The sequence below is a fragment of the Panthera pardus genome, unplaced genomic scaffold, assembly GCF_024362965.1.
Source record: "Panthera pardus isolate Hobbes unplaced genomic scaffold, ASM2436296v1 HiC_scaffold_7, whole genome shotgun sequence".
Classification (NCBI taxonomy): domain Eukaryota; kingdom Metazoa; phylum Chordata; class Mammalia; order Carnivora; family Felidae; genus Panthera; species Panthera pardus.
The window spans coordinates 8,112,189-8,130,735 of NW_026527002.1; the positions used below are offsets into that span (position 1 = coordinate 8,112,189).

Here is an 18,547-nt window from a genome sequence, read left to right on the forward strand (position 1 = left end):
GAGTCCAGGATTTCTCTAGCTGGTCCCAGTAATGCCCTTGAGCTCCCTAGGATTATATATTTGCATTTAGTTGACATGTCTTCGCTATCCTTTGATCTGGAACAGTCCCTTGGCCCTTCATCCGTTTTGACACTGACATTTTATAGAACCTGGGTCATTTGTTTTGTAGACTGTGCCTCATTTGGATGTTTTCATGATTTGGCTCCCACGATGCCTTCGTGCGTAAATAGTATCCAAGTACTAAGCGATGCTGTGTCCTCAGGGCATCTACCAGGAGGCACAGAATATTAGTTGATTCCATCATTGCTGATGGTCTGTTTGGTTTTGATGAAGTGCACCAGATATCTCCATTGTAAATATTAGCTTTCAATTCCCTTTCGTAATTAATGAATAATCTGTGAGGAAATTAAGATCATGTAAATATCTTCTGCTCCAAAAGAGCTTTCCCCAAATGGTTCCAGCATTATCTGCTCATTTTCAATTCTCTTCCGTCTCAGAAGCCATAACTTCTCTAAAAGGAAGCTGTCCCTGCCCTCCTCCACACTCTCGCAAACGTGACTTCTCCAACCCCGCTGGCTCCCTAGGGACCCAGGGACCTGCCTTCTCCCCCTGGCCATCTGAACGCTCTTAACTCCCTGTATTTACTATGACTCTGAATGGGGAGGAGATGATCGAAGTGAGCACAAGGAGGTAGAAGGACGGAGGAGAGGAAGGAATGTCCGAGTGACATGGTGTCCTCTGGGCACGTGTTTGATTATCTCTCGTACTCATTACAATAAGTCTGCGAGATCAGAATTATCGTCGCCGTTGGATAAGCAAGGACTCTAGACTCAGATAAGCAACTTGCCCAAAGTCATTCAATGTAGCGAAGAAGCCAGGCACTCTGGCATCCCAGAGGCCTAGACTCGCTTGCTAATAAGCTATTTAGAAATTAATTTGGTCTCCTCGGTTTCCTCATCAGTCAAATGGGCAAACAACTATCTTCTCAGTTGCCGAAATGAAGCATGAGATTATATACTTGACATGTTTCCTATAGAATATGGTTCTGTGCCCTCTACTTTTCTTATCTGTATTTGACTATGGCCACGGGAAGCTATATTTTAGTGGCTTTTCCCCCACTTTCAATCAGAAATTCAAACTATAAATAATCCAGTTCAACTTTCCCGTGAATATTTTTTGGCAAAGGAATTGCATACTTGAGGGGAAAAGCAGAGGGAGCTTAAGCAGGGTGTACTCATCTGCTCTGAAACAGTAACCCGGCGTGTGAAGGGACAGTATGGCCTTTGGTTCCAACCTCCTTGTGTTCAGCTGTGAAGCCAAGAGGAAGGCATCAAACTACACGCCATTTGCCCCCAAGAGATAAGAGTGAGATCTGGTAGTCTGGGAAGCTATCGCTTGGAGGGGAAGACCTTATGATAGCCCTCTTGTATCTTCTTAAAACCGTCTTGAGAGTTGGGGCGCCTGGGTGGCTCAGTCGGGTAAAGCGGCCGACTTCAGCTCAGGTCACGATCTCGCGGTCTGTGGGTTCGAGCCCGGTGTGGGGCTCTGTGCCGACAGCTCGAAGCCTGGAGCCTGCTTCCGATTCTGTGTCTCCCTCTCTCTCTCTGCCCCTCCCCTGCTCACGCTCTGCCTCTGTCTCTCTCAAAAATAAAATAATGTTTCAGGAGAACGGTAACCACTGCGCCAGCTTTGCGATGGTGGCGATCACAAGTGCCATTTGAAATTGACAAGGGGCTGTGCTAGTGGGAAGTCAGGGACGAGGTAGCAGCGGAAGGGGGGCGCACCCGGCCGAGTAGACCTGCTCACGGCCCAGTGTTGCCCTGAGCGGCCCAAAGCTATGCTGAAATTGTCACCTGCAGCTCAGGCACGTTGGTCCCTCTGAGATGCGGAAAACCTCTGCTGCACTGCAATTCTAGATACGCTAAAGCTTCCTGCCCATTTCTCACCCTTCCCTGTTCATGGGCGTCCACTGGCCACGTGCTAAATATTCACACTGACTTTAGAGAACATATTCTAGCATGTGCCCGGGTGGTGGGAGAAACTGAAGTTTAGAAGAGAGGAGAGTGGGGCATTGAAAAATACACAGTGTTACTTTTGACTTAAACTCTTTGAAAGGGGGTAAAAGCCTTGTGAAAAATTCATTGTTTAAGTAGAGTTGCTAATAATTTTATGTGTGTTTTGTTTACTTTTGAGAGACCGAGAGACAGAGCGTGAGCAGGGAAGGGGCAGAGAGAGAGAGAGAGAGAGGGAGACACAGAATCCGAAGCAGGCTCCAGGCTCTGAGCTGTGCACAGAGGGAGATCAAGCTCAAACCGCGAGATCACGACCTGGGCCAAAGTTGGTCGCTTAGCTGACTGAGCCAGGTGCCCCGTTGTTCCTAGGTGTGTGTGTGTGTGTGTGTGTGTGTGTGTGTGTGTGTGTGTTTTAAGTTTATTCATTTATTATTTCTGAGAGAGAAAGAGAGCACGAGCAGGGGAAGGGCAGAGAGAGAGGGAGACACAGAATCCGGAGCAGGCTCCGGGCTCCGAGCTGTCAGCACAGAGCCCGACGTGGGGCTCAAACTCAGGAACTGTGAGATGAGGACCTGAGCTGAAGTTGGATGTTTAACCAGCTGAGCCACCCAGGCGCCCCCGTTCCTGGGTTTCTTAATTAAACTTTTTATTTTGAGGGGCGCCTGGGTGACTCATTCAGTTGAGCTTCTGACTCTTGATTTTTGACTCCGGTCATGATCTCACAGTTCGTGGGTTCGAGCCCTGCTGGCAGCACAGAGCCTGCTTGGGATTCTCTCCCTCTCTCTCTGCCCCTCCTCTGTTCATGTGTGCTCTCTCTCTCAAAATAAATAAACATTAAAAAAACTTTTGATTTTGCAATGATTATAGATTCACCTGCAGCTGTAAGAAATAATACACAAATTAAAACATATCTGTGCAAACACTTCTAGATGAATGTTTGTAAGAGCATTATTCATAATAGCTAAAGACCGTAAACAACCCACATGTCCATCCATGCAATGGCTACACAAAATGTGCTGTTTCTGTCCAATAGGATATTATTCAGCAATAAAAAGGAATAAAGTAGCTGACACATGCTACCATGTGGGTGACCCTTGAAAACACTGTTAAATGACAGAAGCCAGACACAAAGGACCACATGTTAAGTGATCCCATTTGTGTGAAATGTTGTGGATAGGCAAATCTATCGCTCCGAGTAGATGAGTGGCCACCTTAGTGGTGGGGCCAGGAGGATGGGGACGTGACTGTCAATAGCTATGGGGTTTCTTTTGGGGGTGATGAAAACGTCCCAGTAATTGATTGTGCTGCTGGGCCCACAATTCTGAATATATAAAAACCAATGAATTGTATGCTTTAAACAGGTGAATGGTATGGCATATGAATTCTCTTTCAATATTCGTGTGTGTGTGTGTGTGTGTATATATATATATATATACACACACACACACACACACACACGTACTATACATAAATAGTACAAAGAGATCCCATGTGTCCTTGACCTAGTTTCCCCCAGTGGTAACATCTTGCAAAACTACAGTATGATATCCTTGCCAGGATATTGACGTTGATAGTTGTTTTTTAATCATGCTTTTCTCCTCTAGTCTTGTATTAAAGGAAGGAAGGGAAGAGGAAGGGGGTGGGGAAGGAAGAGAAAAGAAAGAAGGAAAAAAAGAGAAAAGAGCAAAATAGAAATTTTGATCTGGGATCTTTTGCAGATACGGTTCTATGAATTTGGCTGTCAAGGGAGCACTTCCTTTGCTATTGAAATAACGTCCATGTGCTGAATGCATTTAGCAGAGGAATACTGGGAATCAGACCAAAAGAATAAATGATTGGTGACACTATGTTATGGATCAGAGGTCAAAGGGTGCCCCCCCCCCCGCCCTGGGTGTATCTGTGTCTCCTTCCATCTGTCCAAGGGTTGGTGTAAAAAGCAAGGTCTGCAATTTAGAGCTGCCTGAGTTTAGTTTCTTATTTCTCTTTTAGGATTTTGTATCTCAAGAGATGAGCTGACTAGTTTTTCTCATTTATAGCAAAAGTAGAACAAATTAAAAATTGTATCACTGGTAACCAAATAAAATCATATTTTTGTGACATTCAGAGACTACCAGTCACATTGTACGGTCCAGATTTTTCTGGTCTGCAACGCACGAACAAATACTAGGAAGTGACCTGTTTTAGGGGAGGAGAGGGTGGGGCTGAAAGACAGGAGTTTCTCCCTCAAGCTGTTTCCTCTCGTTCGTGTGATCCTCTTGACATCTGGCTTGGTGACACGTTTTCCCCCATGGATTGTTGGATTCCAGGGGAACTGACTGCTCAGTGAAGCCAAAGATGATGTTTCCTGTTGCCACTTGATCTGCGAAGAGACTTTGTAGAAGAAAGGGAACTTGTTTTCCATTGAATGTTGCCTGATACATTTTTGAGCCAGTTGCATTGAAATTTAATCACCAGCCAACACCAACCACATGCGTCTCTTGTGAAAACCAGCTTCCATTTTGCGGTACTTAGGAGCTTTTTAGCAAATTAGTCACACCCGGAAGTAGAGCTGTCTCAAAGTGTCACACTAGCTTTCTTTAACTGTGCCAAAATGGCACTCTTCAAGAAATTCTTCACTTTCAAGTAATTTTTTTTAAATGTTCATTTATTTATTTTGAGAAAGAGAGAGAGGGGGCACGCATGCGAGTTGGGGAGGGGCAGCGAGCGACAGAGTGAGAGAATCCCGGGCAGTCCCCACACCTGCCAGCACAGAGCCTGGCACGGGGCTCGATCTCCTGAATCATGAGATCGTGACCTGAGCCAAAATCAAGAGTCACATGCTCAACAGACTGAGCCACCCAGGCGCCCCCTCAAATGATTTTTGAAAAAAAATCCTCGTCTATCTGTAATGCCGACCCAAATCTCCATGACTAGGTTAATTGAACCTGTACCCTACGGGAGAATATCTCGGCAAAGTACAGTCTGATCGTTAGTGCCGAATAAAAATCATGCCTTTAGGGCAAGTCGGAGACCTGCCCTCTTGTTTAAATACCACCGCCCCAAGACGCCAGTGAGTTTGGAAGCTGCTGCAATCTTGAGCTGTGCTTGATGGAACCGTTTTATTCACCGTTCATCTCAACCTCCTTATCAGCAATTTTAATATCTTTAACAGCTGTGCTGTTTCCTGACAACTTTTTCCCCTGCCCTTGGAAAGCATTTTTTTTTTCTTCATCCTTTACCCATAATTTTATTTATGTAAAAAGGCTCAGTGAGTTCCATTGTTGGATGACAGAGCGAGAGCGGGTTTGTTTCTTTCACTTTTATTGCTGGGTGAGCTAACCGGCAGACTGAAAATACAACACAAATGTTCAATATCACAAATAATTATGAAATGAACACTGGTGCGGTGGCCGCTGAGACCACATGGTGGAAACTTACCAGCACGCAGCAGCCCCCACTTATCCTTTACCAACCACAACCTCACTGTCCCCCAAAGGCAGCTGCCATTCTGGCTTTTGTGATAATTTCCTTTTCTTTATTCTTCTGTTACTTATGCACATGGGGGTGTGCATCCTCCAGAATATAGTAGTTTTGCCTGTTTTTAAACTTTATGTTAATGAGTCATACCAAAAACTACCCTTTTATTTTTTTTTTAATTTTTAAAAAATGTTTATTCATTTTTGAGAGAGAGAGAGACAGGGTGTGAGCAGGGGAGGGGCAGAGAAAGAGGGAGACACAGAATCCAAAGCAGGCTCCAGGCTCTGAGCTGTCAGCACAGAGCCCAACGCGGGGCTCGAACTCACGAACCGGGAGATCATGACCTGACCCCAAGTCAGACGCTTAACCAACTGAGCCACCCAGGCGCCCCCAAAAAACTACCGTTTTCTTACGTCTTGCCTCTTCTGTTCCACATTATAGTTGTGAGATTTCATCCATGTTTTTGGGTGTGGCTACAGTTCATTTACCTTCATCGCTATATCGCATCGTGTTGTACTCAAGATGTAGAGAGGTTTAGCTATTAATTTCACCATTTGCTTTTAAATGTTAGCGAGGGTGAGTGAGCAGGGGAGGAGCAGAGAAAGAGAGAGAGTGGGGGAGAGGCAGAGTGTGTGGGATAGAGGATCCGAAGCAGGCTCTGGCCGACAGCAGTGAAACTGATCCGGGGCTCGAACTCATGAACCGCGAGACCGTGACCTGAGCCGAAGTTGGATGCTCAACTGACTGGGCCACCCGGGCGCCCCTGATTTCACTATTTATTGATGAAGCTGGACGTGTTCCCAGTTTTCAGCAACTATGAATGACAGTTCTGCCGGGAACCTTTTTGTAGTGGATCAAGGGTCCGTGAGTTTTTCTAGGGTGGCCAGGAGTCACTTTGCTGGATCACGGGAGTATGGATCTTCAGCTCTACCAAACACTGCCAGCTTTGTTTCCAAAGTGCTTGTCCCGGTCAAATATACAAGAGTTCTCAGTATGCCATTTCCTGATCAACAGAATTGTATCTAGAAGGAGGTGGGCCACAGGTCAGCACAGCCTGTGGGGGGGTGGGGGGTGTGGCAAACTCTCAAATGATTGCACTTGAAAGGAGGCTGGTCTGTCAACATCCTTCATGGGCCCCTGGGAATATTATTAAAGACAAGCTTCAAGCTCGATTTCACTGATGCTCAGAAAAGAGCACACAGAAGGCCTTGGGGAGCTGCCCCAATCTCTCTACCATGGTCATGTGCTCACCAACACTCAAGTTGTCAGGCTTTGTGATTTTTGTCAAGCTGGGTGGTGGCTTCTTCCTATAGCTTTATTTGCATTTCTCTGATTACTAATAAGACTGAGTTCTTTTTTACACGTTTGGCAGCCATTTGGACGACTTCTTTTCAAAATGCCCATTCAAGCCTCTGCCCATTTTTCTATTTTTCTTATTGATTTGTAGGAATTCTTTGTATATTCTGGACACCAGTCCTTTGTCGGTGTCAAAGGGAGTGTATTTTCTTGCTCTGTTTTGCCACTGATACAGTCGTGTCACTGAGGATCTGTGTAGAAACCTGTTTTGCATTTTATCTAGTTTGTGTTTTGCATTTATTATTGAAGTTTGGCACACAATGTTACATTACTTTCGGAGGTACAACAATGTGATCTGGCCATTCTGTACATCACTCACTGTTCACCACAGTAACATAATTGCAGTATTATTGACGAGAGTCGCTATGCTGTACTTCTCATGTCTGTGACTTATTCACTTTGTAACAGAAAGTTTGTACTTCTTCATCCCTTCACCTATTACACCCATCCCTGCACCCCTTCCCCTCCGGCAACCACCAGTTTGTTCTCTGTTGAGTCTGTTTTTGGGTTTTTTTTGTTTGTTCATTTATTTTACGTTGTTTTTTGTTTTCATTTTTTTTTGTTTGTTTTTTTTTTTAGATTCCACATACAAGTGAAATCCTATGGTATTTATCTTTCTCTGTCTGACTTACTTAGCATAATGCCCTCTAGGCCCATCTGTGTTATTACCAACGGCAAGATCTCACTCTTTTTTATGGCTGAGTAAATTGCATTGGGTGTGTGTGTATCACTTCTCTATCCACTCATCTACTGGTGGGCACTCAGGTTGCTTCCATGTCTTAGCTGTTGTAAATAATGCTGCAATAAACATAGGGTTGCATATTTCTTCTAGAATGAATGTTTTCGTTTTCACTGGGCAAATACCCAAAAGTGGAATTCCTGAATCACATGGTATTGAAATTTTCAGTTTGTTTTAGGAAACTCCATCCTGTTTTCCACAGTGGCTGTACCAGTTTGCATTCCTACCAACAGTGCATGAGGGTTCCTTTTTCTCCTCGTCGTTACCAATGCTCGTTATTTCATGTCTTCTTGGTACCATCCATTCTGACAGGTGTGAGGTGAGGTCTCACTGGGGGCTTTGATTTGCATTTCCCTGATGATTAGTGATGTTGAACATCTTTTCATACGTTTGTTGACCATCTGTAAGTCTTTTTTGGAAAAATGTCTGTTCAGGTCCCCTGCCCATTTTTAATCAGATTATTTGGTTTTTCTGGTGTTGAGTTGTAGAAGTTCCTTATATATTTGGGTATTAACCCCTTATCAGATGTGTCATTTGTCAATCTCCCCTCCCATTCGGTAGGCTGTTTTTTCATTTTGTTGGTGTCCTTTGCTGTGCACAAGCAGTTTATTTTCGTGTGGCCCCAGTAGTTTAGTTTTGCTTTTGTTTTCCTTGCCTGAGGAGACATATTCATAAAGATGTTGTGAAGACTGATATCCATGAGATGACTGCCTATGTTTTCTTTTAGGAATTTTATAGTTTCAGGTCTTATATTTAAGTCTTTAATCTATTTGAAGGGCTTTTTTTTTTTTTTGGTTAATGGTATAAGAAAGTGGTCCAGTTTCATTCTTTTGCATGTAACTGTCCAATGTTCTTAACCCCATTTATCGTAAAAACTATCTTGTCCCCATTGTATATTCTTGCCTACTTTATTATAGATTAATTGACCATGTAAGTATGAGTTTATTTATGGGCTTTCTCTTCTATTGATCTATGTGTCCATTTTTGTGCCAACATCATACTGTTTTGATTACTGTAACCTTGTACTGTACCTTGAAATCTGGGATTGCGATGCCTCCAGCTTTGTTCTTTCTCAAAATTGCTTTGGCTATTCAGGGTCTTTTGTGGTTCCATACGGATTTTAGGATTATTTGTTCTAGTTCTGTAAAAAAATGCTGTTGGCATTTGGATTGGGATTGCGTTGAATCTGCGGATTCCTTTGCATAGTAGGAACATTCTAACAACATTAATTCTTCTAATCCATGACCCTGGTGTATCTTTCCATTCGTTCGTGTCGTCTTCAGTTTCTTTCATCAGCGTTTTACAGTTTTCAGGGTACAGATCTTTTGCCTCCTTGGTTAAATTTATTCCAGATATTTATTCTTTATGATACAATCGTAAATGGGATGGTTTTCCTAATTTCTCTTTCTGCTACTTCGTGATTAGTGTATAGAAATACAACAGATTTCTGTATATCAACTTTGTATCCTACCACTCTTCTGCATTCATTAAATACATTTGTGTCACTGAAAACCTATGTATAAACCTTGAAACAAATTTGTAATGAGTCTCCATATTAAATTTTTTAACATTTTAATCAAAACGATTGTTTTATCATGGTAAGTGTGCTCTTTAATCCCTACCACCTATGTCACCCATCCTGCAATCCCTTCCCCTTTGGTAACTACCAGTTTATTCTCTATAGTGAAAAGTCTATTTCTTGGTTTGTCTCTTTCTCTGTTTTCTCCCGTGCTCATTTGTTTTGTTTCTTAAATTCCACATATGAGTGAGATCATATGGCATTTGTCTTCTTCTGGCTTATTCCACTTAGTAGTATACTCTCCTGGCTTCATCCATGTCCTTGCAAATGGGAAGATTTCATTCTTGTTTATGGGTGAGTAACCACGCTCAGCACGGAGCCCCATGCGGGGCTCGATCCTGCAAGAAAAACTGTGAGATCGTGACCCGAGCCTAAATCAAGAGTTGGACACTTAGCCAACTGAGCCACCCAGGTGCCCCGCATATAGAGGATTTTTTTGTTTTTTTAAATAATGCTTTATGAAAACTTTTTGGTTTTGGGGACGATTTTAGATTTCTTTGGTAAATATGGTAGAGAGAAGTCTCACATTCTCACACACCCTTGACTCAGCCTTCCCTCGTGTGAACCCTGTAGAGAGTTTTGTGTAAGTTTTTTCGACCTAGGACGAAATTTCCTTTGAACTCTGCATAAAGTTTTTGGTTTTCAGTTTGATATATAAAGCTGAAGTCACAAAACTTGCCCTCCCTTCTGCTTGCTTTCTAGGTTACTATAACAACAGTACCAAAGTGGCTGTAAAAACCCTGAAACCAGGCACCATGTCTGTGCAAGCATTCCTGGAGGAGGCCAACCTCATGAAGACCCTTCAGCACGACAAGCTGGTGAGGCTGTATGCCGTGGTCACCAGAGAGGAGCCTATCTACATCATCACCGAATACATGGCCAAGGGTGAGCCCGTCCCCCCGACCCCGTGCTTTTAAGAGGCTTGACGCTCCCAAAGCAAAAACGCTTAAATGCTCAAAGAATGTTCAAACAGTTTTAATTCTAAGACAGCAGGCTCACCACGGAAAAATGAGAAAATGTGGGAAAGCAGAGCATGTTCACAAACCACCTCATGAGACATGTTATAAATATTACCTGAATTATAGAAATAATACATAGTCTATCTTCTCTGCATTTGTCTTCATATACATATTAGCCACAAGAATAGCACGCAATACGTCGTAGGCCCCTAATAAATATTTGTCAAAAAAAAAAAATCTATTTCAAATAGGAGTATTTTTGTTATATATTTAAAACGGGAATTCTTAAAATCCTAAAACGAGTCATTTTCCTCTTTAGCATTTTTTAATGTTCAGGGTGTCACTTTAAAATGCTTACATTTTGGGGCACCTGGGTGGCTTAGCTGGTTAAGTGTCAGACTTCTGTTCAGGTCACGATCTCACAGTTCGTGAGTTCGAGCCACACACTGGGCTCTGTGCTGACAACTCAGAGCCTGGAGCCTGCTTCGGCTTCTGTGTCTGTCTGTCTGTCTGTCTGTCTCTCTCTCTCTCTCTCTCTCTGCCTCTCCCCTGCTCGTACTCTATCTGTCTGTCTCTCAAAAATAAATAAACATTGAAAAAAAACTTTAAGTTTCAAAAATGTTAACATTTTTTAAACTGTTGGAAGTTAAATTCCTATGCATCAGAATCACTGAACGAAGAAGTTTCCAGCAACCACGTTTTCTCCCGCTGATGTTACCTTCAGATAACAGGGTTTGAGTTATCATCCTTCCTCTGTTCAGTTAGAGATACTAACAAACTGCCAAATGGTTCTTTAAAAATCTTCAGAAGGAACGAAGGAAGAAAAGAAAGAAACATACATAATAGAGAATTAACAATCATCTCATGCTTAATGGAGATTATAGTGTAATGTCGTAGCTGAATAGAAAAATGAACGTTACATTTGCTTATTTAATATATATAAATATTTCAGAATATTAGTCAGTCTGGGGCACCTGGGTGACTCAGTCGGTTAAGTGTCCGACTTTGGCTCAGGTCATGATCTCACAGTCCATGAGTTCGAGCACCGTGTCGGGTTCTGTGCTGACAGCTCAGAGCCTGGAGCCTGCTTTGAGTTCTGTGTCCCCCACTCTCTCTCTGCCCCTCCTCCACTCTCGTGCTCCGTCTTGCTCTCTCAAAAATTAAAAAAAAAAATGTTAAAAAAGAATATTACTCACTCTGAGTCCTTCCAGAAAAGGACATTGTTTAGAAACGAAAACCAAATACCTAGTCCCTATGGCTTAGGTTGCTGTCACCCAGAAACCAGGCTCAGGATCAGACACTTTGTAGGAGTTCAGTAAATACGTGTTGAATTAATCAGCTGGTAGCATCCGGGATCGTAACTGTAAATAGGAGTTTCTCCACATAGCGATGCTTAGCCTTTATTGAGTACTTACTATATACCAGATTGTCCTTGCTGCCTTCCCCGGGTGATCTCGCCTGGTCTTCTTAGCAATCTGAGGGCTAAGTACCATTGTTCTATGCTGTGGGTGAGGTAGCAGAACATTTATTGAGCGCTTACTACCAGCCAGGCACCATGGCACGTGCTTTAAATCTGTCCTTACGAGGACCCTGATAATATAGCTGGTAGGCTGTGCCCGCTGTACAGGGACTAAGACGTTACAGGTCAGCAACTTGCCTAAGGCTGACACTTCAAGTTCTAGGGGAGCACGCAGGTCTTGTTTTAGAGATGATGCCATAGGAAGCCGGTTGGGGGGGGGGGGTTATCGACAAACTTTCTTTTAGGTACAAAGCACGGTATGTTCATCAGACACTCGTGAGCATCTGTAGCCTGTGCTGAGCTCTGTGCTTTTGCCGGACACAGATAGGAGTGAGCCCAGCCCAGTGCCTGCCGCAGGCAGGTTAGTCATGAGGACTTGCTGACATCCGTCCCCGAGAAGCTCTGAGGATTCGGCAGCTGCACTAAGTGTATCGTGGTGCCAGGTGCAAAGTGCTCTGAGACGTGTGCTCTCGGTCACCCGGAGCCAGAAAAACCATGTCCCCCATCGGCCTTTCTTACCTGGACCACACACTACATTTCCCATCAGGTCAAAGGGAGCAGCTTAGAGGGGACTGGGTATGACCAACTTCAAGAAAAAGGCACAGTGGCCATACAGCATTGTCAAGGCCGTCATTCCGTGGGTTCCCCCGCTAATAGGAATGATTGACTTGTGTTCGGATGTTGCTCTTGTGTGTTTGAACTACGCCGACTTGTTCCTCTCTCTCAACAGGCAGTCTGCTGGATTTCCTGAAGAGTGACGAAGGGGGCAAAGTCCTGCTTCCAAAGCTCATTGACTTCTCTGCTCAGGTGAAGTATTAAAAACCCAGGGTGCCCGTAAATTCACGCAGACCGCCTTGCATCAGAGTCGCCATGTTCCCGGGAGAAGGCATTTTCCTTGAATGCTTCCCAGGAGCGGTTCTGAGAAAAAGACCTTCCAGGGCACGCTTCCCTGAAGACAGTAATGCGTGTTTCACACCGAAGGCATTTGTGCGTGTGTCGAGCTCTGGCTGGGGTGTCGTCTGCCCTTCCGTTCACTTCTGCACCAGCTATAGAAAAACGCAGCTGAAGTGGTCACTTTGTTCTGCGTTTTGGAAATGCAGTCCCACGCGACATAAGCACAGCGCATTCTAAGTGATGCATGGTGGTATTTCAGGTACTAACCTAAGGTACGGAAACTTCGTATTCGTGCAAACAGAGGGAGCTCCTTATTTCCCCCCTTCTCGTCCTTCTTGTTGGCTGTGTCTTTAGGATTCTAAGAAATACTCATTCGTAATATTTCTAGTACTAGCCTAGAAGTGGCAAATGTGTTTGGTAGCGAAGCACACATTTCCTGAAGGCCATTTAAGGGCAGAGGGACATCACCCGAAACCCAGCAGTATGCCCGATGTGACCAGGAAATGCACGTCTGGATGATGCCAGCTGCTGACTTTTAATAGTTTGATTGTGTCTGGTCGGCACGTCCCGTACTTTGCTTGTTTTGTTTCTAAATCCTGGCCGTGGGTAGTTGATGTTGGGAAGGCCACGTGCCATAAAGCCTGAAGTAGCACAGGAGGTTTCTAGAAGTTTCAGGTAAGGGTGGCCTTCTTGATCTTCGTTTCTCTGGTTTCTTCCCTCCGACCCTCTTTAAGTCGGGAAGTTGATAAGGCCTTCTGGGGAGGATGAGATCAAAGGAATGAGTGTGCAGGTGAAGTACTCCAAGTAAGAGAGCGTCAGAGTACATATTCTGCAGTAGAGGATTGTGGGCAGAGCTGGGGTTCAACATCCGAAGGCTCGTGTGTGTCGGGACTCGATAGCCATAACCACCCAGGAAGTCCTTTGCCTCTTTGGGTTGGTTTATCGGCCCGTCAAATGGGAATGCTAATTCCTACTTCAAGGTGATGTTGGCGGTCTAATCTCACCACGGACTGGCGTGGATACAGGCACATCGCAGCCTGTTGGGGGAAGCTGAGGTCACCTTGGGGATGACAGTCCCCATCATTTCAGTACCGGTGCATGACGGAGTCCTCATGCTCAGGCCCCATCTCCTCTCCCTGAACTTGACAGCCTTAGTAGATTTCTTATCTGAGTAGGACATTCAAAGGTGATCTGGAACCCCAGTGTCTAAGGTGGAAAGAAGCAAGATCGCTGTGGTAGAGCTGGGGGAGGGAAAGAGTCCAGCAGCCCTGACTTTTTAACCCTTCACTCAAGCTCTGCACGCTGGCCCCTGTGAGAGGCTCTGTGGGACTGCAAGGGTTCCAGGACCACAGTTTGAAAACCACTGTTCTGCAGTAAGAGGAAAGATCACTCGGATGGACGCGGCTCTAGATGCTAGGTAGATAGGGAGGCAGAAAATGAGAAAGCAGAAGTTGATGTACTTGTGTCATACTTGACGTAGATAAAGGAGGCAGTGATTTAGGCGTCCCCAGTGGATGAGAGACACTTGAGTGTAGTGAAGGTTTGTTGCACCTGCTTCTCAGAGGGGGAAGGTTGCTGACAGGGATATGGAGAAGTGGGACATTTGGCCTGGAGGCCTGAGCAGTTATAGTTCAAGTGCAACTGAGGGTCTGATCTGTGCCTACAGTTCTATGGGGTAATATAGGGTCTACAGTTATAGAGAAATTATGCACGTCAGGTTGTGTACTGTACCTGGAGAAGGACTTTATTTTGTCACATGAGTATTTTTTTTTTTAATGTTTATTTATTTTTGAGAGACAAAGCGTGAGCAGGGGAGGGGCAGAGAGAGAGGGAGACACAGAATAGGAAGCAGGCTCCAGGCTCTGAGCTGTCAGCACAGAGCCTGATGCGGGGCACGAACTCACGAACTGTGAGATCATGACCTGAGCTGAAGTCGGACGCTTAACCGCCTGAGCCACCCAGGCGCCCCATCGCATGAGTATTTTTTATTTGATTTTACTTGGCTTACCTTATAAAACTTTATCTTGACGTAGTTAAAGCTTTAAGAGACTCAGGGTCTCTGTACCTATTCTTTAACTTGGTAAATTACTACTATTACTAAAAAAGGTACGTTTTTCTAGCTTACAAATGAGTTGGGGGAGAAAGGTGCTTTCTAAAGCTTTGTCGTTTGCAAGGAAGATTATCTCAGAGCCTGGCGTTGACCGTGACTTTCAAATCGTAGGTTCCAGGTGGCTTCAGTTGACTCCTCGGTCAACTGGGATAGGGCTGAGCCCTTCCCCCCGCCCCTCACCCCACCCCCCATGAGAGGAGGGGCCTGGGATAATCGAAGCCACCACCAAAGGAGTTTTGCAAATCCAGCTCCTGCTGGATGAGCTCTTGTTCCCCCTGCCCAGAGTTGCTTTCCCAGCCGTGACCACTGGGTAGAACTGGTGGGACATCTAATTTAAGTGCCTGGGGAGTTAAGTGTCAGTGACAGAGTCAGCGGGTCAGCAGCGCCCGGGGTTGTCGCAAAGCATGTGGTTCAGCACAAAATTCATTCACCAAATACAATTTCATTTTGAGTTCATCTTTTTTTTTTTTTAAGTTCTCTGAGTTTTATTTTACTTTATTTTATTCTATTTATTTATTTTTAATATGAAATTTATCGTCAAATTGGTTTCCATACAACACCCAGTGCTCATCCCAACAGGTGCCCTCCTCGATGCCCATCACCCACTTTCCCCTCCCCCCCACCCCTTATCAACCCTCAGTTTGTTCTCAGTTTTTAAGAGTTTCTTATGGTTTGGCTCCCTTCCTCTCTAACTTTTTTTTTTTTTTCCCTTCCCCTCCCCCATGGACTTCTGTTAAGTTTCTCAGGATCCACATAAGAGGAAAACATATGGTATCTGTCTTTCTCTGTATGACTTATTTCACTTAGTGTAACACTCGCCAGTTCCATCCACGTTGCTACAAAGGGCCATATTTCATTCTTTCTCATTGCCACGTAGTATTCCATTGTGTATATAAACCACAATTTCTTTATCCATTCGTCAGTTGATGGACATTTAGGCTCTTTCCATAATTTGGCTATTGTTGAGAGTGCTGCTATAAACACTGGGGTACAAGTGCCCCTATGCATCAGCACTCCCGGATCCCTTGGGTAAATTCCTAGCAGTGCTATTGCTGGGTCATAAGGTAGATCTAGTCTTAATTTTTTGAGGAACCTCCACACTGTTTTCCGGAGTGACTGCACCAGTTTGCCTTCCCACCAACAGTGCAAGAGGGTTCCCGTGTCTCCACATCCTCGCCAGCATCTAGAGTCTCCTGATTTGTTCATTTTGGCCACTCTGACTGGCGTGAGGTGATATCTGAGTGTGGTTTTGATTTGTATTTCCCTGATGAGGAGCGACGTTGAGCATCTTTTCATGTGCCTGTTGGCCATCCGGATGTTTTCTTTAGAGAAGTGTCTATTCATGTCTTCTGCCCATTTCTTCACTGGATTATTTGTTTTTTGGGTGTGGAGTTTGGTGAGTTCTTTATAGATTTTGGCTACTAGCCCTTTGTCTGATATGTCATCTGCAAATATCTTTTCCCGTTCCGTCGGTTGCCTTTGAGTTTTGTTGATTGTTTCCTTTGCAGCGCAGGAGCTTTTTATCTTCATGAGGTGCCAGTAGTTCAAGTTCATCTTTGTTCATGGTGCACACCTCACCCACACTCTTCCCCAGTCCTTCTCTCAAGGTGGACCTCCCTGACCATATGTTGCCCCACCTTTGATTATTATCTGCTTCGTTTGCTTGTGACTTTTCTTGTTATGATATCAATAACGTGAGAAAAGGGCCTGAACCTTGGCAACAAGCAGCGGGGGCCTGCACGCCTCGGTCTCGGTCTGAAATCGGCTCTCTGTTGAGCCCGCCCAATCACCATCCAACCTTTTCCCATCCAATTGGTCAATGCACCAATTGACCACCGTCAATTCCCTTTGTGACCGGTCTGAAGTGATCTCTTTATACAAGAAGTCATCTCTGAAGTTTTCCTCCTTTTCCTCTCCATCGTGTGCAACCAGTTAACTCTGCTGCCTCTCCATAATGGATGAGAGTAATAAATACGCTGGCCCAAGGTGATAGGGGACACTTGGTGCCCGTACCTAATAATCGATCCTTTCCATGCCTTCCTCCACTTGACTTTAGGAGAATCATGGAAGTCCATTTGGCACATGGACTCTCAACAACTAGCAGGCTGTAGTTTGTACTTTCTCATATTAGCATTATCATAGCATCAAAGAGCACAAGAGGTACTGAGGGACTGAGAGTAGAAATAAAGCAGTTGCTTAATCTCAGCCCCGGAGGGAAGAGGGAGCGGGGATAAGGGACAACACTGGGACTTTTCTCACAGCCTCTTCTCAGCCTCTTCTTCCCTCTCCCCGCGACCTACTTCCCCAAGTTCTACTTTCCCCTAGGCCACCTCCCCTTCGGCCAGTCGAGACAGGAAGTGGGTGAGTGCACATGATATCCTCTCGGTTCATGTGAGAGCTGATGTCATCACTTCCTGTCTCAGGATGAGTCCTAAAAAGCTCTTGCGAGCCCAAGTGTAATTCACCTTGTGCAACCCATCTCTTAGCTCACTGGCCTTCCTCTGCATTTAGTGGAGAGGAAGAAATCTCAACGAAGGCAGCTCCAGCAGTGTTTTTCTTGTAGGAAAGGAAGCGACGTTGTACACTCTGTGCTAAAATCAGAAAATCCCCCCTTCCAGCCTTTGCCTCCTGGAAGAGAAGAAAAATGAACTTGAAAAGCCAGGGGGTTGAAATCTGTGGGGATTCCCTGCAACGGAAGCGGAAATGGAATCGAAGACTTGTACAAAGGAGTTGGGGGGGAGGGGGGAGAATCAGGAGATTCACAGTTGCAAGATGGAGGTCAGAGATCACCTTGTAATTCAGGTCAGATGAACCAAAGCATTCCTAGTTCTTTGGTGGCAACATCACTGAAGTACAGAAGTTAGGAAAACTGAAATGGACAGTTGTGCAATAAAAGTAGAAAAGTCAAGGCTTCGGTTCCAATAATGGCCACAAGTAACGTTTCTTTAACTCCTTCCATTTGATAAAGCACCTCTATGTCCCTTATCTGATTTGAGCCCAACTATCTTGAAGGCATTTTTATCGGTAGTTACCACATGTCACGAATGAGGAGGTGACCTTGGCTTTGTCTAAGGTTACAGAGCCAGTGGCTGGAAGTGCTGGACTCTGTCCTGGGTCTTCTGACTCGAGATAACTTGCTCTTTCCTCTGCACCATCTCACGCTCGGACGCCAAGATCAGAGTCGCCCTAGGATTGTTTTGTACCCCACACTGTGCCGAGCCTCATCTTTACCCACTGGATGGCTGTTGTTTATCAGAATTAATGATACCTGGCTTTCTTCCCTCCCCCCCCCCACCCCCGCAATCTCTATTATCAGAGATTATAGTTTTATCACATAGTGATTTTGCTTAAATATATTTTGCCCTCTATGTTACGTTTAAGCTGCGTTCTATATTGGAAATTGGTAGACTGAGGAAGGCAGGAAATCTGTCCGTGTCGTTCTCAACCTTTTTGAGTGGGAAGGCCTTTTGCCATCAGAGCTTTTTTGAGTTCCCCCTCATCATAGGATCTGCTGCCTGAGAAAACAAGGCATAGACTGGGAATCCGTAGCAATAACCCGGGACCCACCAGTCTCTTGGTGGTAAATGAGGTCTGCGGTGCCTGGAGGGGAGCTTCTGAAGTTTCTACCGTGTCTGTCCATACCGTCAGATAACGTGTCTCCTCGCTCTACCTCTTCGTAAAGAGCCTAAAAGATAAGTTAGGCTCTCATTCTGCCACTCACGGCCAGCCTTCCCTCCCCTTCCCCCAGCACAAGGGAATGAAACAACTCCTCTGTTTTCCAAACCGTCATTAATCAACCCTCGATGGATAGTGTCATCACTTTTCATTTACTCAGACTAGAGGAAGGATTCCAGTGGACATGTTGAATCAGATTCAGCGGCAAGGGGAGACCGCGGGTCACAGACATGGTTTGCACTGCACCC

At 44.9% G+C, this 18,547-nt stretch overlaps 1 protein-coding gene across 6 annotated transcripts in view; it reads left to right on the top strand.

Annotated features, from left to right (window-relative positions):
• Positions 1 to 18,547, top strand: part of LYN (LYN proto-oncogene, Src family tyrosine kinase) — a 124,047-nt gene that overhangs the window by 69,805 nt on the left and 35,695 nt on the right. For all 6 annotated transcript variants that reach the window (XM_019421305.2, XM_019421307.2, XM_053896498.1 and 3 more), the window contains exons 9-10: positions 9,845 to 10,027; positions 12,351 to 12,427. In XM_019421305.2, the coding sequence (XP_019276850.1) occupies positions 9,845 to 10,027; positions 12,351 to 12,427 (260 nt within the window). The remainder of the gene's footprint in view (positions 1 to 9,844; positions 10,028 to 12,350; positions 12,428 to 18,547) is intronic.